Source organism: Mus caroli, unplaced genomic scaffold, assembly GCF_978045245.1.
Source record: "Mus caroli unplaced genomic scaffold, Mus_caroli_1 scaffold_16, whole genome shotgun sequence".
Taxonomy (NCBI): domain Eukaryota; kingdom Metazoa; phylum Chordata; class Mammalia; order Rodentia; family Muridae; genus Mus; species Mus caroli.
Window position 1 is genome coordinate 56,598,838 of NW_028227271.1, and position 27,837 is coordinate 56,626,674.

General features: G+C 34.8%; 1 protein-coding gene across 3 annotated transcripts in view; it reads left to right on the forward strand.

Annotated features, from left to right (window-relative positions):
- Positions 1–27,837, forward strand: part of Csmd3 (CUB and Sushi multiple domains 3) — a 1,262,970-nt gene that overhangs the window by 951,574 nt on the left and 283,559 nt on the right. For all 3 annotated transcript variants that reach the window (XM_029469819.2, XM_021183659.3, XM_029469820.2), the window contains 3 exons: positions 12,367–12,558; positions 20,316–20,454; positions 22,542–22,729. In XM_029469819.2, coding sequence (XP_029325679.1) covers positions 12,367–12,558; positions 20,316–20,454; positions 22,542–22,729 — 519 coding nt within the window. The remainder of the gene's footprint in view (positions 1–12,366; positions 12,559–20,315; positions 20,455–22,541; positions 22,730–27,837) is intronic.

The following is a 27,837-nucleotide window of genomic DNA, read 5'->3' on the forward strand; positions in this document are numbered from 1 at the left end:
AATACCCAGAAACAAGTTTGCTGATTCATATTGTTGCTTTAGTTTGAATAACTTGGGGTAACCCCTTGCCATACTAGCTACACTATTTTTCCCTTTGCAGCATATATAAGATACCTAATTTCTACTCATTCTGCCAATGCTTCTTTTACTTTAGCATCATCATAACAGTTAATGGTTATATATCCTTGTAATTTTTTAAATGTCCATGTTGGTCATTTTGTAGTGCATACTTTGGTCATTTGTATATCTTTCTTACATTCCTGACTCTTCAAGTCTTGAATCCATTTTTTCTGCTTTTAGTTGTCATCTTGATGTGCAGCCTAAACTGCTCTCAAACTAAGTAACCTCAGACAATTACTCAGTAGGTAACAGGCATCTCTGCTGGGTTCACAGGATGCACAAATAATGAAGAAAGGACCACCAAAGTATATAATGAGCAAAAAGCAACTTTATTTACCATGGAAAACACTTTTAACCACCCAGGGTCAGTGTCAGGCTCAAGAGCTGACAACAACAGCCTTGAAGAGCAGGGCAGGAACAGTTTCCTTTTGAAACATAAACCTAGAAGCAGATGTTCAGAAGACAGTAAAGAAGGAGTTTGTAAATTAAGGATTGGTTCTGAAGCCCAGGATGTGGAAGATAGCAGAACTTTTGTACCAGCTCAAGGTTATTCCAATTTAGTAGGCTTTTCTAAAGTTCTGTGCAGCTTACACAGGCCAGGTGGTTTTACTGTAACTGAAAAGAATGTAGGGTTTGAGGACCTGCAGTAAAATGAGGGAGCAGACCAATGCCTGGAAATTCTCTGTGCTCTTCAATCCCTTAAATCCTACCATTGTAAAATATTAATATTATATCACCATCTACAAGTTATTATGTAAAGTTAATGCCCTATACAGGTAAATGAAATAGTCCCTAACATTTCGAATGATAATGGGTATTGCATGTGTTCTTACTTTGGTTCACATATCAGTGGGATTAAGACTTTACTGTCTTCCATTGATGTGTATCTCTTAAGAGCAAGTGTACTACTTGGTTGAACAACTACTTGTCAAAATAAATGAATGCATACAAATTGATGAAAGATGTTTCTATGTACAGAGATGTGTTTTAGAATACTATCGTTGAGTTTGGCTTTCCACAACATGCACTAAGCAGCTTTGTTCTTCTCCTGTCCTACCTCTCTGTAAGGGTCCATAATTCACCAAAGAATTATATCTGGGACTCAGATAGTTTGCAAATGCAAAAAGTGTTTTATTCTGTAGAAGTGTAGCATGTTGGGCTCTCTCACCTCCAAGAGGTAGAGACAACCAATTGGTCTCAAAAGCCCAATTCAAAGCACATTAGGGTTTTCAGGGGTAGGGGACTTTTATCTTGTCCCATCTCTAGGGACATTCCAGAACCACTATGGGGGGGGGGGTGAGCTGGAAACTGATGCTGGGGAACAACAACTGTTGCTGGGGGTGAGCTAGAAACTGCTGCTGACTCATTGTCCTTGCCTTAGGCCAGGTAGCAGGTCAGCTTCTGAGGGTAGGGCAGTTTCTGACTAGCTGCTTGAAGCCTGGATTTTTTTTTCTAGTAACTGACTTGCCTGGGCTTGCCTAGACTTGCCCATTTCTTAGGACCACTCTCCTGAACTGTCCATTTAAAGCCTGTTTAAAGCCTGTCAGATCTCCCATGCTCATGGATTGGCAGGATCAACATTGTAAAAATGGCTATCTTGCCAAAAGCAATCTACAGATTCAATGCAATCCCCATCAAAATTCCAAATCAATTCTTCAACGAATTAGAAAGTGCAATCTGCAAATTCATCTGGAATAACAAAAAACCTAGGATAGCAAAAACTCTTCTCAAGGATAAAAGAACCTCTGGTGGAATCACCATGCCGGACCTAAAGCTCTACTACAGAGCAATTGTGATAAAAACTGCATGGTACTGGTATAGTGACAGACAAATAGACCAATGGAATAGAATTGAAGACCCAGAAATGAACCCACACACCTATGGTCACTTGATCTTCGACAAGGGAGCTAAAAACATCCAGTGGAAGAAAGACAGCATTTTCAACAAATGGTGCTGGCACAACTGGTTGTTAACATGTAGAAGAATGCGAATCGATCCATTCCTATCTCCTTGTACTAAGGTCAAGTCTAAGTGGATCAAGGAACTTCACATAAAACCAGAGACACTGAAACTTATAGAGGAGAAAGTGGGGGAAAGCCTTGAAGATATGGGCACAGGGGAAAAATTCCTGAATAGAACAGTAATGACTTGTGCTGTAAGATCGAGAATTGACAAGTGGGACCTCATGAAACTACAAAGCTTCTGCAAGGCTAAAGACACCATCAATAAGACAAAAAAACCACCAACAGATTGGGAAAGGATCTTCACCTATCCTAAATCAGATAAGGGACTAATATCCAATATATATAAAGAACTCAAGAAGGTGGACTCCAGAAAGTCAAATAACCCCATTAAAAAATGGGGCTCAGAACTGAACAAAGAATTCTCACCTGAGGAATACCGAATGGCAGAGAAACACCTGAAAAAATGTTCAACATCCTTAATCATCAGGGAAATGCAAATCAAAACAACCCTGAGATTTCACCTCACACCAGTCAGAATGGCTAAGATCAAAAATTCAGGTGACAGCAGATGCTGGCGAGGATGTGGAGAAAGAGGAACACTCCTCCATTGGTGGGATTGCAAGCTTGTACAACCACTCTGGAAATCAGTCTGGCGGTTCCTCAGAAAATTGGACATAGTACTACCTGAGGATCCAGCAATACCTCTCCTGGGCATATATCCAGAAGATGTCCCAACCGGTAAAAAGGACACATGCTCCACTATGTTCATAGCAGCCCTATTTATAATAGACAGAAGCTGGAAAGAACCCAGATGTCCCTCAACAGAGGAATGGATACAGAAATTATGGTACATTTACACAATGGAGTACTACTCAGCTATTAAAAAGAATGAATTTATGAAATTCCTAGCCAAATGGATGGACCTGGAGGGCATCATCTTGAGTGAAGTAACACAATCACAAAAGAACTCACACAATATGTATTCATTGATAAGTGGATATTAGCCCAAAACTTAGGATACCCAAGATATAAGATACAATTTGATAAACGCATGAAACTCAAGAAGAATGAAGACCAAAGTGTGGACACTGTGCACCTTCTTAGAATTGGGAACAAAACACCCAGGGAAGGAGTTACAGAGACAAAGTTCGTAGCTGTGATGAAAGGATGGACCATTTAGAGACTGCCGTATCCAGGGATCCGTCCCATAATCAGCTTCTAAACGCTGACACCATTGCATACACTAGCAAGATTTTGCTGAAAGGACCCAAATATAGCTGTCTCTTGTGAGACGATGCCGGGGCCTAGCAAACACAGGAGTGGATGTTCACAGTCAGCTATTGGATGTATCACAGGGCTCCCAATGGAGAAGCTAGACAAAGTACCCAAGGAGCTAAAGGGATCTGCAACCCTATTGTTGGAACAACATGATGTACTAACCAGAACCCTGGAGCTCTTGTCTCTAGCTGCATATGTATCGAAAGATGGCCTAGTCGGCCATCAATGGAAAGAGAGGCCCATTGGACTTGCAAACTTTATATGACCCAATATAGGGGAATGCCAGGGCCAAAAGAATGGGAATGGGTGGGTAGGGAAGTGGGGGGCGCTATGGGGGACTTTTGGGATAGCATTGGAAATGTAATTGAGGAAAATATGTAATAAAAAAAAAAAAAAAGCCTGTCATGGAGTCAGCCTAGCCTTCTCACCTCCATGTACTGCAAACTGACTTACAGGATCACTCATGTATTCTTAAAACATAATGTAATTATGAAAGAATGTGGACCTAATAATTCTTTTGAACATCCTTTTAAAAATTGATGGATCATGTATAAAGCAAAGACCCAAACTAAAAAAAAAAAATTCTCCAGAGAATAATCCATTTCTAGCTCACCATGTACATTCTAAATGTTTCCTGAATGATTGTACTATTGATGGGCTTTCTCTTCCTGGTTTAAGAAGTTTTGTTATTCAACTCAACTTCATTATAAAGGACAATATGACATATATTGTCAGTTTTTAGGTAATGGAAATATAACATAAAAATGGTAGATATTAAAGTAAAGACTTGTGATAGCCATATATGATCTAGTGGAAGTCAACATGACCTTACATGAAGAATTGTAGATATATACTACAAAATTAAAATGTATACATATTAGTTTTAATTTCTCATTCAAAGATCTATAATTTTATAGAATTGTATATATATATATATAGTTATTGCAATAGAATGTTACACTTTATCTAATCCTGAGAAAGACAGGTAAAATATTTCTATGCCAGATTATCAGATAAGGCAGCAAAAATCTATAGAAATGGAAGAAATTGAATAATATCCCTCTCTTTATGCAATATAGTCAGCCTGCTGCTTATCCAACTGCATTAAGTGCAACATTGTGTGTATTTGAAATGTTTACAAAAAACAATTTTATTTCACATCATCAAATATTTAAAGAGAAATGACACACAAGAATCAAGTAGTGTTGTGAATGTGTTTATTCATTATTATTCTACCCAGTGCATTTTCAAGACGAAAAATAACTGTGGTTATTTTGCACTATTATACAACTGTAAGGAAGATATATCAAATTTGCTCAAAAGCCTAATAGCTATTCATATCATAAATGAAAAATACCTATGCTTGTTTGAGCTATGTGAGATGAGTGTTTCTATTATACATTCTTAGACATAATGAAAGAAAGGTAGGAAGATAAATTTTCTTATAGAAAATTTAAAACGATAAGAACATGATTATATAGAGAAGTAGTTATTGCTCTTTTGTTCTCATATCTTCAGGTTATCTATAATATATTGAAACAAATTAATATGTAAAATAAATATTTTGACTACATAGTTGAAATGCATGCAATGTTTTGAAATATGACAATGTAATCAGTCACATTAAATAATCAACTAAATTTGTAATCATTTACTCATTGACACAATTCTCAAGTATTTCTTCTTTGTTCAACGCTTTCTCTCTTATAGAATCTTTTCTTATTTGAAAAAAGTGTATTTCTTCCCAGTACAAAGTTTTATATGGTAAGGTCACATGTACTTGATATACAAATACAATAGTTCTCAGTGGATTTGGTGCATTGATAATATCAAGTGTAATCAGGTGCATTAAAACAATTTCTACATAATATATACATTTTCTCATTGTACCATAATTTATTCTATAATAATGCATGCAGAAAGATTCACTTATATATAGATGGTATCAAAGGGCAGTTCTGGAATTTTTCCTATAAAATATCACTTATAAAATGTGACTATAAAATTATAATAATTTGTAAGTCTATTTATTTACAGGACAGGTAATGAGAATGTTAAATAAAGAAATAAAATAGATTCAATATATTTGGTTTTAGCACAATAAAAGATGGTGCTCTTTGAAAATAAGCATATGCCATAGGCAAAGTATTTCTAACATTTGTCATCACCAGACAGAAAACATTATTCTTTTAGAAATAAAGGCTGAAATACTTGGCTAAGAAATGCTGTTATTAAAACAACCACTCAAAAGAGTAAGGCAGGTACAATACCTAAGCTGATTAAGTGCTTGCCATAAAAGCATGAAGACCTTAGTTTGAACCCAGAATACAAGTAAAAGTACACAGAATGGCAGCATGTGGTCATTCTCCCAGGACATGGAAAGAAATTATAAATGGATCTCAGGAGCTCATGTCCTGCTAGCTAGTTTATTTGGTGAGAGCCTGGCCAATGAGAGGGAGTGAATTCAAAATAAAAGTAGGTGATGTCTAAGAAATGACTGCTTCATAGACGACTGGTTCTCTTCTGGTACCTACATGTATAGTAACATGCCTATGTAATGGCATACACACATGGACCCTGTACAGCAAGAATATATACAATCATACATGTAAAAGTCAAAATTGAAAAATTAATCTTTTTATTTTTTGTCAATGTCTAATCTAGATTTTTTTTTGAGATTTTTAAGTTATCTTTAATCGTTTTTTTTTACAGTCCAGTCATTATCCAACTCCCAGTCTGTTCTCAGAAAAGACACTTCCTCATCCTATTCCTCCTCCCCCGTTTCCAGGAGGATGTCCCCAACCACACTCCTGGACCCTTCCAGGCCTCCTCACTCCCTGGGCCTCAGGTCTCTCAAGGGTTAGGAGCATCTTTTCTTACTGAGGCCAGTCCAGACAATCTTCTGCTGTATATGTGTCAGGGCCTCTTACCAGCTAGTGTATGCTGCCTGGTTGGAGACTCAGTGTCTGAGAGATCTCGGAGGTCCAGGTTAGTTGAGACTGCTGGTCTTCCTATGGGGTTGCCCCCCTCCACAACTTCTATCATCCTGTCCCTCATTCAACCACAGAGGTCCCTGGTATTAGCTGAATTAGTTGGTTACAACCATTGGTTGGGTGTAAATATATGCATCTGTCTCTCTCAACTGTTAGGCCTCTCAGAGGGCAGTCATGCTAGGCACCTGTCTGAAAGCACACCATAGTATCAGTAATAGTGTCAGGCCTTGGAGCCTCCCCTTGAGATGAATCCCAATTTGGGCTGGTCAGTGGACCTCCTTTCCCACGGCCTCTTCTCTATTTTGTCCCAGCAGTTCTTTTAGACAGGAACAATTCTGACTGAGAGTTTTTGATTGTGGGATGGCAACCTCATCCCTCCACTTGATGCCCTATCTTTCTACTGGAGGTGGATTCTACAAGTTTCCTCTCCCCACTATTGGACATTTCATCTGAGTTCCCTCCCTTTGAGTCCTGAGATTCTTTCACCTCCCAGGTCTCTGGTACAGTCTAGAGAGTCCCCTCCCCGCCCCCATCTCCCATCTCCCAAGGTTGTATATTTCAATTCATTCTGCAGACCCTCAGAACTTCTCTCTTGTCCCCTCCCCCATTATCTGATTATGTTTCCCTTTTCCCCTCACTGTCCCCTCTCCCATCCAACTCTATTTCTTATGGTAGAAATTTTCTTCTCTCTTTTTAATTCATTTCTAATGAAAATAGTCCTCTCTAGTTAAAACATTTTAGAAGGAAACTTGTAATGATATCTGGAGAATATGACTTTTGTACATATAACATTTTGAATTTTATTTATATTTTTTATTTTCAAATCAGAAAAGAGAAAAATGTCATAACTTTAAAACGTTTTCACATCATAAGGTAAGGGATTTATTGAATATCCAAGTAAAAAATTTAGACAGTTGTATAAAATATTCTACAATTCAGGATATTTTGGGATATAACAAATATTAATATTAAAGAAAGAATATATAAATGGGATATTAAAACATTAGCAGAGCAAAGACACATGTTTCAGTTAAATGTGAAACAATTTGAAGTAAAGTAAATCAGAAAGAAAATAGAAACAGTATGTGTTACTACATTATAAGTCAGTATACTATTTTCTGATAATACTTTTATATTTTTGTATGTAACAAAAATATTTAAAAGCTTATTGTATAAAATTCTTATTCTATTTAGGTTTTCTACATATTTTGCTAAAGAGAAGATCTAAGAGGTAATTAAAATGTATATAATAATAGCAAATAAATGAAATCTATATGTTAGCATTTAGAGTACTATGCTTCAATATAGGGAAAAATAGTATTAAATAAAAATTACCAATCCCTAAATAATATAGCTAATTCCTAAAGAAAGTTATAATATTAAATAATTGTTCAGAATAATAGTAATTATTTGACATTTCCTCATTTGTAATTCCTAGGAGAAATGCCATAAGTGCTAAAATGCTTATTTTCTTCATTGGTTGTTTCTATTAATTCAGAGAAAAGGAACATTTGGTGCTAAAATGATTATAATTTTTCCTACTTATAAACACAGAAGGTCACCAGTATGCATTCAAATGTCAAATAAATAAGGATAATAAAACAATAGCATTCCTACAAAGTAATTATTTCTGTGGGAATTTAACTGATTGCTTTCAGAAATCCTGTAATTCCAAGTGTGTATGGTGGGGAGTTCTTTGGTACTTCATTAAACACCTCCATTCTCTGCTTTGCTCAAAAATCTTACTCCTAATTTGTTTATTAATCAAAAGAAAATGAAACAGTAGGGATTTGCCACCTCTTTCCTTTCAAGTCAATTAGACCTCAAGGCAAATGCATATTCTCACATAAGTATTAGCCTAATGTAAAAGCTGTATTATTTGAGATAATTTGTCTCATTTAAATGATTAAGTCTAGAAAATTTGACAAGAAATACACATTGTATCCTCATATTTACCTATGACCAAAATCATCCTAATTTGCATTTTAGCATTTCTATTTTGTTCTATATGTACATATGTATATATAAATGAGAATATTTCTATCTTGTTCTATATGTACATATTTGTATAAGTATAAATATAAAATATATTAATATAATATATTATTGATATATATTTGAGAATATTTATCACAAACTTAATAAATTTTGTGGATATAGAATTAAGACAGTAAGCTCCTGATTATAAAAGAAAGTCTTCTATTAATATTTAACCCTTTTATAAGGTAATATATACCCTTTTATAATGTTTTTTAAGTTTATTGCACATTTCTTTAGATATCACTCATTCCAAGAAAGCCATCCTAAATAAAGCTGTTGAATGCATGTATCAAACATCCTCCTGTAGCTATAGATTATCTACATTCAGTTTTTATGTTCTGAGTGGTTGCTTAGTTCTTTGCTAGGGAATGTTAATGGTTGCTACAGAACAACTGTACTTAAAGGTAAAGTCAATTTATATCTTAATTCTCTTTGGTCTGTATTCTCACATAGAGGTTTTCTCATTACTCTGAAAAAAAAAAATAATCCTTTCAGAAATAACTGTCATGAGAAAGAGTTAATATGTTAAGACTGTGTTTGAATAAGACCAACACAATTTTCTAATTACAGATATAATATCTCTTCTGAAAATGTGTAAATGTTTATTATTATATGGATTAGGAAGGTGAGTGTTTGAGTTTCTGGGACAGTGACAGTTAAACGAGGACACTCTGGTGCTATGAAAGTAGACCAACAGGGGTTTAAGTCATGTTATGTATCTTTTTTTTTTCCTGGTAAATATAAGACCGCTTATTTAACAGCCCTAAATTTATCTCTATATTGAGGACATAATAGCAGTTGGTTCACAAAGATTTTGGAAGATTAAAGGAGTTGTATGTTTTAGGTTCCCTGGCCATTGCTAATACTGCCACTTTATTAGTAAAATTAACCAATAACTTTGAGACTCTGGGCACTCATCTAGCTTACTATCAGAGTTGTTCTAGAAGTCTAATTAGATTTTATATTATTATCAGGGATTGGTAAAGTGTTGCTTGATTTTTTACTTTTATTTCATTATTACAATTCAGAAAAAGGTAAACATAAAGTCACTTTAAGAGGTAACAGTTTTAATCTTAAAAATCAGCTGTTTAAAAATTAATACTTAAAAATACCAAGAAAATTTTGTTTGCTGGTGTTACTGAGCATTGAGAGTGTGTTAGACTCAATAGCATGCTGTCATTTTCAGTTTCTTCCTTGTTAATGTTGTCTTGATGACTATACAACTAAGTCAACATATTACAAGAAAATATGGGTTTCGATGTTTTGTTCACACATAAATCTATTAGATAGATATTTTTAAGGTGAAGCAAGCTTGGTGGATGGTTACATTTGACTACTCTTTTGATAGGTAATTTGTCTAACAATATCTTATTATTTATCTAACCAATAGACCTATATATCCCACTACCTACATACCTTTATATCCATATACTTTTCTGCTACAGACATAAAAAATAAAATTCATCAGTATCAACAGTACAAGCAAAATTGATGGTTGTTCAATTCCTCTCTTAAGTTCATTACCCAAATCTTCCAAGAAGTATGTCACAGAGATATAGTACAATGTCACAACCAGAATTCTGACTTTGATGTAATTCATCAAGCTTACTTAGATTTTATCAGTTCCACAAGCATGTATGTATTACACATATAGTAATTTTATGGATATACACTTCTGTGACTACCATCATCGTCAAAACTCATAATACTATCATTAAAAGAAGGCATATAATACAATGAATCCTCTCCCAATACTACTCTGTGCACTCTAACCCTGTCAACAAACCAATTGTCTATTTTCACAAATTAGTTCAAAAATTATATATAAACACAGACTAACAATCCATAATTTTGATAGCATACTTGGTGTTATATGCATGACAACTTCTACGACATACAATGTATGTAGACTCTCTTCTGGCTAATGCCAAGTGTCATCTCATATTATGAATTTTCTTCAGCTTAAGAATTTGGGGGAATAAATCCCTCGGTGTACATAACATTTTCTGGGTTATAAAACAAGCGTATGTTAAATTCTACAACAAACTCCAGCAATCCTTCATGGAGGGCCTTATTCTTGTTTTATTCCTGTTGCTGTGATAAAATACTGAAACAAAGAACTACTTAGAAGATAAAATGTTTCCTTTAGCTCATAATTCCATATTGCAGTCCATCATTATGGAGAAGTCAACGTAACAGGAAAGATGTCATGTCACATCTTCAATCCTAAACAATTATAGTAAATGTATGTATGCTCACTTTTTCACTTGCTTATGATCAGCTAGATTTTTCCAATCTATGTGGCTTAATATCACCTGCTTAAGGGATGGTATAATCCCCTGTGGGTTATACACCCACCCCTCACCCAAAACATGCCTGTAGGCCCACTCTATATGAACAGTCCCTGATTGAGACTCTCTTTCAGGATCATTCTAGGGTATATCAAGTTAACAAAATTAAGTGTCACAATGCAACAGAATCCTTTAGCCCTCCTGTATTGTGTGGGCAATGATGAAATTTATTCTAAAATTTTGTCAGCCTTTAGTATACTCACTTATGCAATTCATTTTAATTAACATTAGCAAGTCTCCTGTGATATCATGAAGGTCCACTGTTTTTAATTTTCATTTGTAAGTTAATGTTCAGTATATTTTCACATTATATAACTCTCTCTCCTTCCCTCCCCCCTTTTCCCTTCCTCCTCCCTCCCCACTTCTCTCTCTCTTCTTCCCTTCCTCTGTTCCTCCCTCTCCCTCCTCTCAGTCCCTGATGTAAGCTGGATACCTCTCAAATAAGTATTTTCTATTTTCTAAGCAGTGTTCTTTTAAATCCCTTCACAATGACTTTCACATAGTGGAATCATTGGTTTTAAAAGTCAACATGACACAGCCCAGAGTCATCTGCAAACCTAGAATCATCTACAAAGTGTGTCAGTTGAAGAATTTCCTGGATCTGGTGCAGGTCAAACAGTAAGCATTTAGTAGGAGACTGTGTTCATTGCCTTAATTGAGTTGAAATGAATAACTCACCATGAATATGGACAGCATCATTTCATGAGCTGGACACAGAACTGCATGATTGTAGAAATCAGGGATAAGTAAAAAAGCAAGGATGTATCCATTTTCTCTTTACTCTTGACTGTGGATGTGATATGACTCACTTCTTGAATTCCCAAAGTGGTGGCCAGTATCCTGAAATTTTAAGTCAGGTGTAAACCCTTCTTAATCCTTCTTTCCCTTGAATTTTTGGATTTGTTTCTTTCCTTTTTTTTTTTTTGTTTGTTTTTATGTCAGGGTATTTGGTACAGCAACAGAAAATAAGCTACAACATAGAATACAGAAATTTATTAGGATGTCTAATATTTAGTGACACCAGTGTTATGCTACTTCTTACAACAAGCTAGAACATAAATTATTAGAGAAATACAAAAGCATTTTAAAATAGATTTTTGAAGTTAATTCAAGCATTTTAAAATTTACTATTATTATTCTTTAATCTTTTTTTTTGAAGTCCAGTCATTATCCCCATCCCAGTTTGCTCTCCTATTGTTCCTCATTCTATTCCTCCTCCCCTTGTCTCCAAGAGGATGTCCCCAACCCACCCAACCCCACCAGACCACCCCACTCTTAGGGGGCTCAATTCTCTCGAGGGTTAGCTTCATTTTCTCTCACTGAGGCCAGACCAGGCTGTGCTCTGTTGTATATGTGTCGAGGCCCTCAGATCAGCTAGAGTATGCTGCCTGGTTGGTGGCTCAGTGTCTGATACGTCTCGTCTCAGTTATCCAGGTTAGTTGGGACTCCTGGTCTTCCTATGGGGTCGCCCTCCTCCTCAGCTTCTTCCAGCATTTTTTAAAGTCAGTTTCCTAAGAAAACTTACATACAACGGAAGTTGTCAAGATTAATCCTTACAGGTTGAAACTGTGAAAGTGATTGTGATAGTATAAAAACTAACGCCTTTCTATCTTTTGATAGGTTCAGTTGCAACTGCCTGTCGTGATCCAGGAGTCCCCATGAATGGGACACGGAATGGTGACGGACGAGAACCTGGGGATACTGTTGTCTTTCAGTGTGATCCTGGATATGAGCTTCAAGGACAAGAAAGAATAACCTGCATTCAGGTAGAAAATCGATACTTCTGGCAGCCCAGCCCACCAGTCTGTATAGGTATGATTAAAGAATAATTAAAATTCTATAAAATATATTGCAATGATTAAGAGATGGCATTGATGTTATTAAGCACTATCTTCAAGAAAAGTTGTTTATTGTAAGATTTCAGAGTATCTCAGAGGGGTATGTGTGTACCCAGAATGTACAAACTTAGAAAGGATAATTTCTAGTTTCTATAGTTAAAGGTTCATAATTTTATTATGTTTTGAACAGCTCAAAAGTTTTAAAAGGTGATTAGTCAAATCTTCTGAAATAATGGTTCAGCCTTTATTCACTAGATAAATCTATTACCTTTTGCTTTAAAATTTAGTCACTGAGAATCTCTATGTAAAATGCACTATGTTGATTTAGTCTTTGTATTATTTCTTCTAAGAAGGTTATATCAGCAGCTATTTTAGAGCTTCAAAGGATTGGCTTTCAATTTAAGTCAGGAATATCAAAAGAACATCAGGTTTTGTTTTGATGATCTGAGGAGTGTCCAGACCTTGTTCCATGCTTTAACCTGTCTGACTTCTGGCTTCATACTTATTTTCAAATTTCTAAGTCTCAGTGTAGATATTCAAGATCTAGAGATTCTAGCCTTTTAGTACTAGATCAGGAAACAAAACAAAACAAAACAACAACAACAACAAAACAAGCCTTGGGAAATGACCATGTTATTTGATATAATCATTAAGAAAATCTTATATTTTTTGAAGTATAGAATAGAGTTTATTCAGGGCATGAGGAAGGGAGTCAAGAGGGTAGTAGAGGCAGAGAAAGGCAGAGAGAGAGAGAGAGAGAGAGAGAAAGAGAGAGAGAGAAAGTGAGAGAGAGAGAAAGAAAGAGAGAAGAAGAAGAAAAAGGAGGAGGAGGAGGAAGAGGAGGAGGAGCCCGCCATGAGCATGTGGGGAGAGAGGGGCGAAGGGACAAGGGAACAGAGAAAAATTAATAAAGTAAGAGAGGAGCAAGAGAGAAAATCTTAAATTTAATTGTTTAATATTAAGATTTTCTACTCAATAAATGTCATCTTCAAGTTAATTTACAAAATATTTTCACCAAGCCAAGCTCATAGTTCTTCCGTACATTTTTATTCATATTCCTTTCAGAATTTCATTGCACCACAACAGCTTTAGGGGGGATTCTACAACTTGCTCACTCACTATTGGATTTAAAGTAGTCAGGAGAGCTAAATTTAGCATGTTTTCAACAAAAAGTCTTATCTTGATTTATTTATACTCAGCTTCTAAGTGTATTATCAAATAAGTTTCATAGCAATCTCTTTCTGAATTTCATATAGAATTAGAAAGCATGTGTTTAATACCTCAGACAGCAGCAAAAGAACTCAATGAATTACTGGGGCTTGTTTGCCTCCATGTTGTAATAGCTTATGTAAAAGTTGCAAAGTCAAATTCATTAGTTACCTCTTGTTTTCCATCCACTGGGAATTTAACAATAAAATGAGAAAATTACTAACTTTGATTAACCTTCTTCTCAATGAAATTAAGCTAAAAATTGTATTTTTACTACACATTTTCTATATCTTATAGGGAGGCTTTTAAAGCATAATAGTCACTAACATTGAAGCCTTAATTCTTCTTGCAGGCAAAATAGTAGTTCTAGGTCTCTTTTGGAAATAATAGGGAGGAACCAAGAGTATAGAAGAGGCTTAAAATCTAAAACAAAATAATGACAGAGCTTGTTCAGATTTTGGTATATTTCTTTATATAGTTAATTTGCTATAGCTCTGTTTTTCTATTGCTCTTTACACATTGTTGAAAGTTTTACTTTTTCAAATATTGGTTGATTTATATTTGTAAAATCTGTATCAATAAAATCAGAAAAGGGAAGCTATTTGAGAAATGCGCTTAAGGTATGAATATTCTTATTCACTACTTCATTAGCATGTGAGACTATAAATAAATTAAAGCTCTATATTCTAATTGAAAGCTTATTGCATATCATAAATATATGTTTCATATTCTCAAAGATTTAACAAAATATTATGCTTTTTAGAAAATAATGAAATTCCACAAAAATTGCTGATGATTGTTATTAATAGGCCAGAATATCACTTAATAGGATATCCAGGACTATAACATTATATAATATTACATTCTTATGTAGAATCCTAAAATATTGAACAGAATTATACTGAACCTAAAGAGAAAAAAAAAAAAAAAAGCACACCTCAAACTAAAGTAAGTTTAAAGCATTCTGGAGAGGCTGTTATAAAATTCCATTTATAAACTGTGGTATGTTCTAGCTATAAGGACCTGAATCTAAGGGAGACAGTTGAGCACTAAACCTTACTTATGTGGAGCAGGGTGTGGAACATTTTTGTATGGATTATGGAACTGAGTATTATTTTTTGGCAAAGGATAAGATAGCTTCAAGAAATGATATGCATTAGAACTTCTCTGAGGAAGAAAATAACTTAAAAAACTGTCTGAAAAATTGCTCAGGCTGCAGAAAGCTTGACCCCTACAACTGATAAGAAAGAACTCCATGATTGGAAATACTATGACAAAGATTAAACCCTGAACTTTTTAGAAACTCTGCAAGTATGTGTCCCAGACCTCAGAGAATAAAGCATTTTACTTGCATGTGAAAAAAAATATCAGCCTCATAGCAAGTACCAAGTAGAAGGACGTCATCTTTAGAGAGTTAATAGAATTCATTCGAACAAAATTGACAGTGTGAAGATTACTTTGACATTGCCAGAGGGAAAGTAGCTGCACTCGATATGAAGGTAAATAACAAAGACATTAGTGTGGGTGGGTTGCTGAGAAAGACAGTACATGAATAAAATTGAATTGGCAAAAAAAATTAAGAAGATGGTAAAATAGATTCATAGCTGCTGCTCGTGTTACTGTCTCAAAAAAAAAAATACACTCAGAACAAATCGTGCATGTCAGAATCCCAGAGAAGCCAACTGAAATTTAATTCATAGATGCCTTTGATTTTATTTTGGGCGTTTTATGATTAGACACCTAAAAAAGAAAACCTAATGGATTTCTAACTGCTATTTAAAGTTGAAGATGTTTTAAAATAATTTTTATGTATTCATTGGCAGTCTAGGATTTATAAATCAGAGAGTTGTACTCTCTGGTTGGCTCTGTTGGATTTTCAAATATAGCCATAGCTATGAAATACATAAGGGAAACTTTGATAAGGTAAATAATGTACTAAAAAGAGGTTAGCAGCTCTTATCCCTAAAGAACAAGAAAGTCTTCAGCAACATCCAGTAGGATTATGAGTATACATATAATTAACTTTCTTTCTTTGTTCATGAATAATGCATTCACATGTGTACATATGAATTTGCATATGATTTCTAACAGTGCAACTTTTATTGTTTCTAGTAGCAATAAAGAAATCTGAAACCAAATTGATCCCATTCTATACACATAATCCCACTCCATAAACCCCCTAAAGACTTAAAAGGCTTATCATTCTATTTTTATATGCCTAACATGCATATTTGCATTTGCTATTGTACACAGCTTTGTATACCTTACATATTTGCTCATCATTCATACATGATTTTAAAAGTCCTAAATAGGAACTAAGCTGTTATTTTCCACAGAACATTAAACCACTTATTAGGCTACACATTCTTTCATACAGCTGTTAGCATTCTTTTCATAATCAATATGAAGAACCATTAGCATATCAACAAATATTTGTAGAAAAATCACATGCACCTGGACAAAAATAATACTGTATAAGAAGTCATCTTGACTTTATACGTAAGTGGTGAATGCTGACACGTGACATAGTATGCAAATGAAGAGACCATGAACATAGAGGTTAGATGCATGAAGTTGCTAGTGTCTCATAGCATGTTCAAGAAAGCTGAGGCTAAGTCTACCTCAGCCAAGAAGAAAAGTAAAGTTTTCTAAGTGTTCCTAGAGGCTGTGATACATTTCAAATAATAAGTGAACCTACATAAGTACACACTGAAAAACATGTCAAAAAGGAGGAATTATATGAAGAGAAAATACGTAGAATTATAAGATACTTAGGGCCAGCATGATGACCCAGTAGGTTCAGATGCTTGCTGCCAATTTTGACCGCTGAGTTCAGTCCCCAGAACTTATATGGGAGAAAGTGAAAAACAAATCCAGGAAGTTGCCTTGTAACCTCCCTATGTCTTGGTATAAACACACAAAATAAATAAATTAATTAATAAAATAATGTTTTTTAAAAGTAATGGTTGTAGTATTTTGAATATAATTTATTTATCCAAAGTGATTGTTGACAATATCACAAAGGGAATAGAGGTCAGGTGAGGCAGGTGCACTACAACTGGAGCATTGTCTTTTAGATTTTACAGAACTACTACTGACTTAACATTTGTGTATTATGGTAAGATATTTACACTCAAAAGATAATTGTTGAAAAGAGAAGTTAGTCATCTTTACAATTCTAAAAAAAATATTATAAGTATCAATTTAAGTCAAGAAATAGCAAGTAAAGAAAATGAGACAAACTGAAGTGTATCTATGACATAGAGTCTTGATATATCTCCTTGATAAGTTGGATATGAAGATTCGCTGAAGAATGTTATACTCCGTGCTTAGAAATACACATGATGCCTGGCAATGCTGGCTCAGGCCCATAATTCCAGCACTTGGGAGGCAGAGGCAGGCAGAATTCTGTGATTTAGGCCTGCCTGATCTACAAAATGAGTTCTAGGACAGCCAGGATTGTAACACAGATAAACCCTGTTTCAAAAAAAAAAAAAAAAAAGTCTTGGATCCAAGGTCAAAGACAAGATGAAATATATATAATGGCAATGCTAATGTAGCAACTTAGAAATTAGGCAGAGGCAACTTGACTTGAGTATTATGTAACTTTTATATTATATTATTTATGTGCCAATAGACTACTAGGTAGCAATAGCTGTAATACTTACGTGATTTGTAGTTCAGCACAGAATGACAGCAAGATGAGATAGGAAAAGGAGTTTCACATTAATAAAGACTGTGAGATAAAGCCAAGAATGTCAACATCTTCAATACAGATGATTTTAACAGAGTAAAAAATACTATGTAAACAATGCTGCATACGGAACTCAGGACAATACCCAGGCTACAAAGTGAAATAGAAATTTTCATGGCAGAATTGAAGTCTGTGTAAATTCGTTAGAAGAAATTGGACATCACATCCTAGAAACTAGCTCATCAGATTTAAGGTGATGTCAACATGTGGAAGGATAATTATGAAAAGCAAGGAAACTGAGTGGCCCTCAATCAAATTGTGAACTTAGAGAACATTGACACTGAGTTGACAAGATCTTGACTCAGAGTAGAAAAGGTTTGTAGACAGAAAAAAAATCAAGGAGATAGTTTCAGAAAGCAAAGACTAGAAAAAGACTTTTGGCTCTCCACACACAAAATGTACTTGTGCCTTTCTGACAGAATTCATAGCATGAAATCTTAAGAGTTTGTCTCAGACACACTTTTTTTTTTTTTGCTATGACAAAAGAGCAACAATATATAGAATCAGTTGAATCTATATTCTATATTCCAGATAGAAAGAGCAACAAAAGAATCTGTTGTAATTGCCTATTTTTATCAATGAAGGAACTATATTTAAGGAAAAATCATAGATTCATAGTAAGGTTCTTGAAAAGCTAACTCAGTTCCTAGATTATTACTCATTGTTACTAAATTATTTTTAAAGCCTCTTCTTTAAATATAAAAGGTGATATAAGGGAAACTGTGAAAAGACAGTGAAATTAGACTTCCTTTTCCAACAGAATTTAATAAGCATAGACTTTATATTTAAAAAGTATTATTTTGTAGGTACAGAAAGCAGAGACCACTGAAACACATTGAAAAAGACCATTGTAACAGGGTGACCATTGTTGGCCTAGTCTTGCATGTATTGTAAGAGCAAGGAAAGAGGAAATTCACCTTTACAGAAAAGAATCACCAGAAATAGAAGAAAGAAAGAACACATGATATATCTCAGAGTTATTGGATGGCTCAGAGCATGTTGTACTCTGATTTCAGTTTCTTCTCAGGGATATTGAACACTGGTGTGAAGCTGTAGATAGGGCAAATGTCAGAAGCCTAAATGTAAAAGGGAAGCTTAATCAAAGCTTGGATTACTAAAATTTTATTCATACTGGTAAAGGAATTTGATGAACAACTGATCCTTGGGGTAGGAGGGCTTTGCAGTGTCTGTTTTTGGTTTAGTCCTACTTCAACAAAAGGCAGGTGTTCAGGGATTATCTACATCATAAATTATCTTACGGGAAAGTATGATTTCTTATAAATAATTTCTTTCCTTGAACAACAACAACAAAAGGCTATCGATATTACTTAAACATCAGGGAAAATTAGGTATCTCTAGGTCAAAACACAGGAAGGATAGAAAATGCCCTTATGGTGCCACACTTCATTTGTGAAAAGGAAGACTTAAGGGAAACTATGAAGTAAATAAAGGTTCTAGAGTACAGAATTCAGGTCAGGCTAAGGGAATGTCCTTTCACAGAAGGACATTTCATTTCCAGATTCAGCAGACATCTGAGTTTGATGTATTCTGTCTAACCACTTACTAGCATGTACTCAAATGGTAGAAAAAGATGCAAGGAGTAAGGGAGCAGTGTGGGATCTCAGTCTATACACAAGGGTGGTGGCATGAAGAAACACACGGATGGATTTTATAAATTACGGAATTTTATTGACCCTTGTCTAGCTAGAACGGAATTTCCTTTCCCTCCAAACTCAACTTTTGCTGTCAAAGGATCTATTTACCTTTTGACTGAATTAAATCATTAACCTAGGAAAATTGTTTTAAAAGTCAGACCAGAATGTTGATTGTGTAGATGGAAACGTAGGACTATTAGAATCCTCATACCACGCTGTTCTCCATTCTTCTTTCCTACCACCAAGGACACATGTTACTTTTTGAATATAATAATATTCCTTAAAAGGAAAATAAAGATCTCAGCATCTACCTGGAAACTATTTGTGCCTGTCCACTGACAAATTACAGGAAATTATGGCTAGAGCAACAATAGAATCTGCTGTAATTGCCTATTTTTATCAACCAAGGAACTAGATTTTAGAAAAAATCATAGTCACAATATGGTTCCTGAAAAGCAGACTTGGTTCTTAGATTATCACTTATTTTTACTCAACTATTTTTAAAGCCTCTTCTACAAATATGAAAAAATGATATAAGGGAAACTGCAAGTACACTGAACACTGGAATCTGATTCATTGATTACCATTATGTCTGTGTAAGTCAAGCTTCCCTCATACCGGCTTTGAAGCCATTTATTATTAAAGATTTTGTTTTACTTTGCTTCCATTTTTTTTTTTTTAGTAACTTTCAGATTTCTTTTCTAGTAACCATGGAGAAACCATTTTTTAATCCCTCCCCTGATGTTTTTCAGTATACATACTTAACACAAATGTTTTTTTTTTCTACCCTTTTTTAAAGGCTATGTTGGAAGCCAGTAAAACAAAGTATCAGTGTGTGTGTGTGTGTGTGTCTGTGTCTGTGTCTGTGTGTGTGTGTGTCTGTGTGTGTGTGTCTGTGTGTATGTGCTCATATGTGTTTATGGGTGTCCTGTGTTCAATATTTTAGTGGATTCCTTAAAAGGTACACAGCCTCCCGGCATCCCAGCATCCTGTGCTGTTAAAATGAAGTGTGTGCAGTCTCACATACCCTCAAAGAAATGTTTTCACTAATATTGACAGCTAATGGATTTTATTAATCTCTTAAGGTATTTTGTTTGCTTGTTTAAATTAAAGCACCTTGTGGAGGCAATTTAACAGGATCTTCAGGCTTTATCCTTTCGCCAAACTTCCCTCATCCGTACCCACACAGCAGGGACTGTGATTGGACCATCAGTGTCAATACGGACTATGTTATCTCCTTGGCCTTTATCAGGTGAGTTCCTAAACCTTTCTGTGTATAAAATCTTTTCTGGTTAATTTGCTCTGGCATTTGTACTAGGTAAGTTTTTACTTATTTTAATAATTAATTCCAACACTAATACTTTACAATGCATGATTTAAAGCTCTTGTTCAGAGACCAGCAGTTCTACGGAGTGGGGGTGAAGTGGGTGAGAAACCTCACCAGATATGCCGGGTGGGAATGATCTAGAGGTCTATTGAATAATAAACTTTGATCCCAATTATTTTTAATTTCTCTCTGTACTTAATACCACTAGGTTTTTTTTTTTTTAATCAGCTGCTTTTTTTATGCTGTAAAATTAAGCAGTCAGTGATTCAATGTTTTTGGTCTCAAATTTTCTGCAACAAAACTTTTTTCTGTTGCAGGAGTAGTCCTGATTTGGAAGATTCTAATTGCCTTTCTTTCCTTCTTCTTCTTCTTCTTTTTTTTTTCCTGTATTATTTAGAAAAAATAAGAAGACTTGGTTTCCTTATGGGAAATCGATATTTTATCACATAGTATGACGTCTTTTGATTTAAGATTAGAGGATGCAGGAGCTGGAATTTTAGGCCAGAAACAGAGCAGCCAACCTGCATAGACACAACTATAGATTCAGGCGCCAGTGTGTCAAAGTAGGCAAGATAAGGCTAAAGATTTCAGGAGAACGGTGGGAGGACAGGTTACATGTTTGCACCGTTTAAAATGACAGAGTCCTTCCAAATAGGAAGTTTTCTTCATGCTTACAAGCTTTGCTGTAACTAGTAAGTTGATTCTAAGAACCACAACTATTATTTTTATCTCCAGTACTTTAAAAAACTTGGTATTTGTGTAAAATATTAAGCTAAAACATAAAATATTTTCTAATATATTAAAGCCAAATTGAAAAAAACATGTAAGTTAAAGTCACAAAAAATAGCAAAATATGGAATTGCTATTTTTATAATTAATATTTGTTAATAAGAAAACTATATGTATAATTCATGTAATTCATATTAATTCAATAATTGATATTTGTTGATGCCAAGACAATAGGAATGAGATTGTTTGTTATTTCAGTACATTATTATAAGGACATCTTGGTAAATAAGATTATTACTCCCATTTTTTGCTATTGAAGAAATTGCATTTTAAGACAATAGAAAGTATCAAGATGTTGGATACACAACTTTGCTTCTTATAAATTAAGTTAACTAATAATTGGGAAGAAAAGCCTATATTGCTGTAAGTATAGGACGGAAATTTAATTTTCAAGTCTATCATTTATGATGTAACATTAAGGAGAACTTTTACTTTTAAGAGTTTCAAGTATATCCACTACCAAAATAAAAACTACAAGACTGATCTGACCAAATTTTATAAAAATACCATATTTCTATAAGCATACCATCCTCTCAGTGTTTTAATACCTATAATGTGAATTTGAATCATATACAGTGGAAAAGTCATTATACCGTTATCTAAATTTCTAAGTCTATAAATATTTCCTTTTCATTGTTCTAGTAGAAAAAATATACACATGCATATTTTCATCAGAACAGAATCGAATAGAGTATTTTACTGAGTAATTTAAAAGCAATATTTACATTTATTTTTTATTTATTCTGATAACTGATATATTTTAAAGGACTGTGTTTTCATGGCTAGCAATGAAAAGAGTTTTATTACACTTTTATTATATAAAATACATAGTAAATTAAAAGCATATATCTATTTCACTTTACTAATGTAAAGCATCTTACAAAATAATGTTTAAGTTAGAAATCAAAGAAATAAAGCTCAAATATATAGCTATTCCCAAAGCCATGCTATTTCCCCAATTATCTGGAGTTCCTCTTACATATGCTTTCAAAATATGCCTTCTAAATATCAAGAGGACTTTCTCTTTCCTACTGCTTATTGGATAGTCATTGCCAGTGCATAGTTTGTTTGTTTGTTTGTTTGTTTTTGTTTTTGTTGTTGTTGTTCTGTTTTTTTGTCAGATAAACTTCTATATCAGACTTGTTTGTCAAGATCTATTGTTCTTTGGCTCTACATCTGCTTTGTTAACCCTTTTAGTAACATCCCCCCTCATTCTGTTTTAGTTTTAGCATAGAACCAAACTATGACTTCCTCTACATATATGATGGCCCAGACAGTAATAGTCCATTGATTGGAAGTTTTCAAGACAGCAAGTTACCAGAAAGAATAGAGAGCAGCTCGAATACCATGCACTTGGCTTTTCGGAGTGATGGATCTGTCAGTTACACTGGATTTCATTTAGAGTATAAAGGTAAGTGTGCACATTCAGTTGTAGCATCCTGATTGAACTGGAATTAGGTTTATGGGATAATAATTCTGCACTGGATGTTGTAAGCTTTAGTTGTGTGTACTGTGTAGAGCTTAACTCACAAAAGAGCTCTCAATGTGGTTTCTGATCAGTGAGAAGGAAATTAGCATTTCTCTAATTACTGTCTCAAAGATATGTAAGTAGCAAACAGATTACTAATTAGTATATTGTGGTAGCAGGCTAAGGCCACAAAATAGTGAAAGATGAAAGTTACTTCATTGGAAGGACTTAGGTTTTATTAAAGTATTTTATTTCAGAGATTTCTTTCAGCAAAAGAGAACAAAGAATGGAATTCTATTTCAAAAATGTTTAAATTTTAATATCAAAATATTTTAAATATGTTGATATTAATAAGAGCATAATGTAGTGATAGCTATATCTGAAAAATAATTTTTATAAATGTTTTAGAATGTTCATGGATATTTTATAAATTTTGTCTTCTGAATCATAGATTATTTTATAACTTAATGATTAATTACATCTTTTTCCAGTTCAAAATAATACATAAGATACAAATTGTATTCATTTTTTGGGTTACCATATGGTATTTTCATATAAATATGTATCATGTAGTATTTAAGTCTGTCTCCTCATATACTTTAGTTTTGTAGGTTTTGTAAGTGTGTACATGTGCAGTGGTGCATTCACCTATGTGATTGGGCACTGAGACTAAAGGAGAGCACATTGTTTGCTGCTCTACTGCTTTCTACCTTATTCTCATTAGATAGGGTCTCTCTCTAAACCTGGAACTCTCAAGATTGGCTAGACTAATTTCTAACCATCCTCAATATTCTATCTCCATCCCTTACACTCAGTATTGAGGTCCTAAGTTGTCTTGTGGCTTTTACTAGTGTCTTAAGAATGCAAACCAGGTCCCTATATTTCCATAGAAAGTGTTCTTCCTCACTGAGCCAGTGACATAGACCCAACAATAATTTTATAACAAAATTATGCAGAAGAAAGTAATTTTAAAGCATCCACCCAATGAATACAGTTGATATAGTAGCATATTTCTTTATAAAAATAATACTTTATTATTGTTTTTAAAAGTCAAATACCACATATACAATGTACATTCACTTTCTATTTGGTGTCAGACCTGAGGTTCTTCTGTTTATAACTTCTGATATATGAAACGTCTATAAATTCTGTTGGATCTATAAGTAGGAAAAGGGAATGTTCATAGGTCAGCAAGTAAAAAACATTTATTATCATTTGGGAAAGCATGCAAAGATGCCAAGGCAAGTGATAAATCTTAAACATAAATATGGTTAAAATGTGATTTCAGTTGGAACCTTGAGCATTCTTTGGGGCATCCATTCTACAGGGCTAGGTAATAAATTGTCTGTCCATAGAGGAGTGAACCAGCTACTTACACAGGCAATGTGTATTTGGGGTTAGAGCTCTTTATTGGAGTTTTCTGTAAGTGTTTGTTGATCTGACCCTGAAGATGGCAGATTTTTTTTTTTAGAAGTTGGCTAAAAACATAGTTGTGGACTCCACAGTCAGTGGTGTTTGTAAGAGTTGGTCTTGAACACCATATGACTATCTCTACTGAGAAGGAGGGTATCCCTGCCCCACCTGGAGATCCATCCCATATACAGTCACCAAACTCAGACACTATTGTGGATGCCAACAAGTGCTTGCTGACAGGAGCCTGACATAACTGTCTCCTGAGAGACTCTGCCAGTGTCTGACAAATATAGAGGTGGTTGCTCTCAGCCAACCATTGGACTGAGCACAAGGTCCCCAATGGAAGAGCTAGAGAAAGGACCTAAGGAGCTGAAGGAGCTTGCAGCCCCATAGAAGAAAAAACAATATGAACCAACCTGTATCCCTAGAGCTCCCAGGGACTAAACTACCAACCAAAGAGTACACATAGAGGGACTCATGGCTACAGCTGCATATGTTGCAGAGAATGGCCTTGTTGGACATCAGTGGGAGCAGAGGCCCTTAGTCCTGAGAAAGCTTGATGCCCCAGTGTAGGGGAATGCCAGGACATGGAAGCAGGAGTGGATGAGTTGGTGAGCAGGGGCAGGGGGCATAAAATAGGGGTTTTTTGGAGGGGAAACCAAGAAAGGGGATAACATTTGAAATGTAAATGAAATATCTAATTAAAAAACAAAAGAGGAGACTCTCCATACCCTCTGCTAGGACTCTGACAAATGGCTAGGATTAAAATTATAATCAACACTTGGAGTAGCTTTCAGGCATCCTTGCTTTGTAATTCTTTGAAATTATGTCATTTCTTCATTCTCACTCCTTCCTTCCTCTAAACTGACCCATACCCTCTGACTCCCCTGCTCTCTTTCAGATTCATGGCCTCCTTTTAAGCCTTGTAATTTTAAAGCTTATGACCTCCCAAACCTGGATTTGGAGCTTAACTGTTCCTTTTTTGAATGCTTATATATATTTTTGATACTTTCTAATTGTGACGTCTTGAATACAAATCATCCTATAAGCTCATATATTTGAATACTTGGAAGGTTTAGGTGTAGTCTTGTCAAAGAAAAGATTTTACTAAGGGTGAGCTTTGAGACTTTTAAAATCCATTCTAGGCCCAGTCTCTCCTTTCCTTTCTTTCCCAGAATGCAGCTCTGAGCTACTGCTCAAGCACCATGAGTATTGCCACTCTCCTATCATGCTTCCTGCCATGATGATAATGAAATAAGTATAAGCAAGACCCCAGTTAAATGTTATGTTTTTTTTAAAAAGAGTTGTCTTGGCCATGATGTCTCTTCACAGCAATAGAACAATAACTAAAGCATCTATTATACTATCTATACTCTTACAACCATTACACTTTCATCAATTATATATTGCTGGTTTTCTTTATTCTTTTAAGAGTTTAACAATATTATGTGTGTGTGTGTGTGTGTGTGTGTATATAAATAAAATTTATTATGCTCCTGAATATACCTGTATTATTAATTTCTGTTTTATTTCTGATAGATAGGTTATTCTAGTTTTTTACTGCTGCAAAGGAATCATGTAGGAAAACACACACATTTATGGATCTTCATGACTATATATGTAAGAATCTTACTGAGACATTTGTGTTTGTGGTAGCTGAACTATTGAGTCAAAGGGTATAAAATGCTTCAAATTAATTGCATATTGCAAGGTTTTAAAAAGTTATTGTGAGGCTTTTCCCATTCATACTAAACTTTAGAGGATTAGAACTTGAGAAATTTAAGAGATTTGAAAAGTCAGTTACTTTGTGAATTTTAAAATTGTTACCCTCATGGTTATTAGGCAATTGGCATTTTATAAATTTTGCCCAAGAAGTATTAAGTTGAATCTATCTCTCTATTTTGCACATTGACAGCTTCTTGTTGGATTTGTGCATTGTTACAGTCACAAAATGTGTAATTTGTTTATTTATAGGAAATATTTTACATTATGGAAGTTCATTTGGTATCTATGCCATTTATGCTACAATTAATATTTAAATTCCACTTTTAGTTAAAATGGGGCATTCTACTTTATCTCTGTATTTATATGTTGTACAAGTATCTAAAAATTTGTATTATATTTAATTTTCACTTTCCTTCATAATTTATACCTTTTATGTCTTGTTTAAGGGTACCATTCACCAAGACCACACCAAAGTGTGGATGCTATAGTCCTATGCAGAAGGGGAAAGAAAATAGTCTCAGAAAGTAGAGGGAGAGAAGGACCTGAGAGGGAGAGAGGAGGGGAAGAGAAAAATGGGGCTCTGGTTCAGATAAGGAATGAGATGGGGGAGAAGTGCAGAGGGTCAGGAATTTGAAAGGAGTTCTGTAGCAGTAGGGAATGGGAAATGAAAATAGCCACTAGAATATCCCAGATGGTTCCCAGGACCCAACAGGTAGGACATTAGCTGAAATGTCCGAGAAAGAGGAGATAGAACTTGTACAGACCATATCCAGTGGATAGGCACGGTCCCCAGTTGAGGAATAGGGCTACTCACCCACTTCAGAAATATTTACCCAGAATTGTTTCTGTCAAAAAGGAAATGCAGGGACAAAGAGTGGAGCAGAGATTGGAAGAAATACCATCCAGAGACTGCCCCACCCAGGAATCCATCCCACATGTAGACACCAAACCCAGACACTATTGTGATGTCAAGAACTGCTTGCTGACAGGAGTCTGGTATAGCTATACTTTAAGAGGCTCTGCCTGTTGGCTCTGTGGAGGCTCAATGACTGAGCATAGTGGAATGCTAGGGCGCTGAGACGGAGCGGGTAGGTGGATAGAGGAGCACCCTCATAGAGGCAGTGGGGAGGAAGGGGATAGAAGATTTCTGGAGGAGAAATGGGGAAGGAGGATAACATTTGAAATGTAAATAAATAAATAATCAATTGAAAAATACTTTAAAAAAGAAAAAAGTACTCTTTTCACTTCAAAGTTTCATACACATGTCTTCATGTAATTGTTCTAGTGTTTAGTTAGAACTGTACTTTCCAATTTACAGGCATTAATTTATGTGAGTTTATTTTCTGTAGAACAGTACTCTAATTTTATGTTTACTGTGTGACTAATCAAGTGCTTTAGCACCACTTTCTAAAAGATAATGCCATTTCTGTCAACTATCATGTCCCCGTGTCATCTTTTAGCTTTCTAGTCTGTCCCACGGGCTTCTCTTTCTGTCTTTAGACAGAAAGAGTTTCAAAGCAGTAGAACAACCGTGATAAAGTGTACTTTATTTAAGTCAGATTATTTTTTTTTATTGGTGTATGGAAATATCAACGGATTTTATTTGAACAAGAAAATGTTTATTTTACATCATGGCTTCAATGTTTTCCGGTCATATTCCTCTGGCTACAGAACAGTGGTTAGTAGCCACATTGAGTTTCTCACCTCATGGTAGCTTGGAAGCAAAGAGAAACAAGGGAACTTAGTGTAAGATGCAGTCACAGTCCTTCAGGGCATGCATCTCCCTTGCCCTGGTTTACCTGCTTTTCCCCACCTCCTGAAATGTCAACACAGCTCCTTCAACTGGAAACTAAGCCCAAGGCAATGAGCTTATAAAGAACACTTAACCAGAACAGGTTTAGTTTAGATTTTGG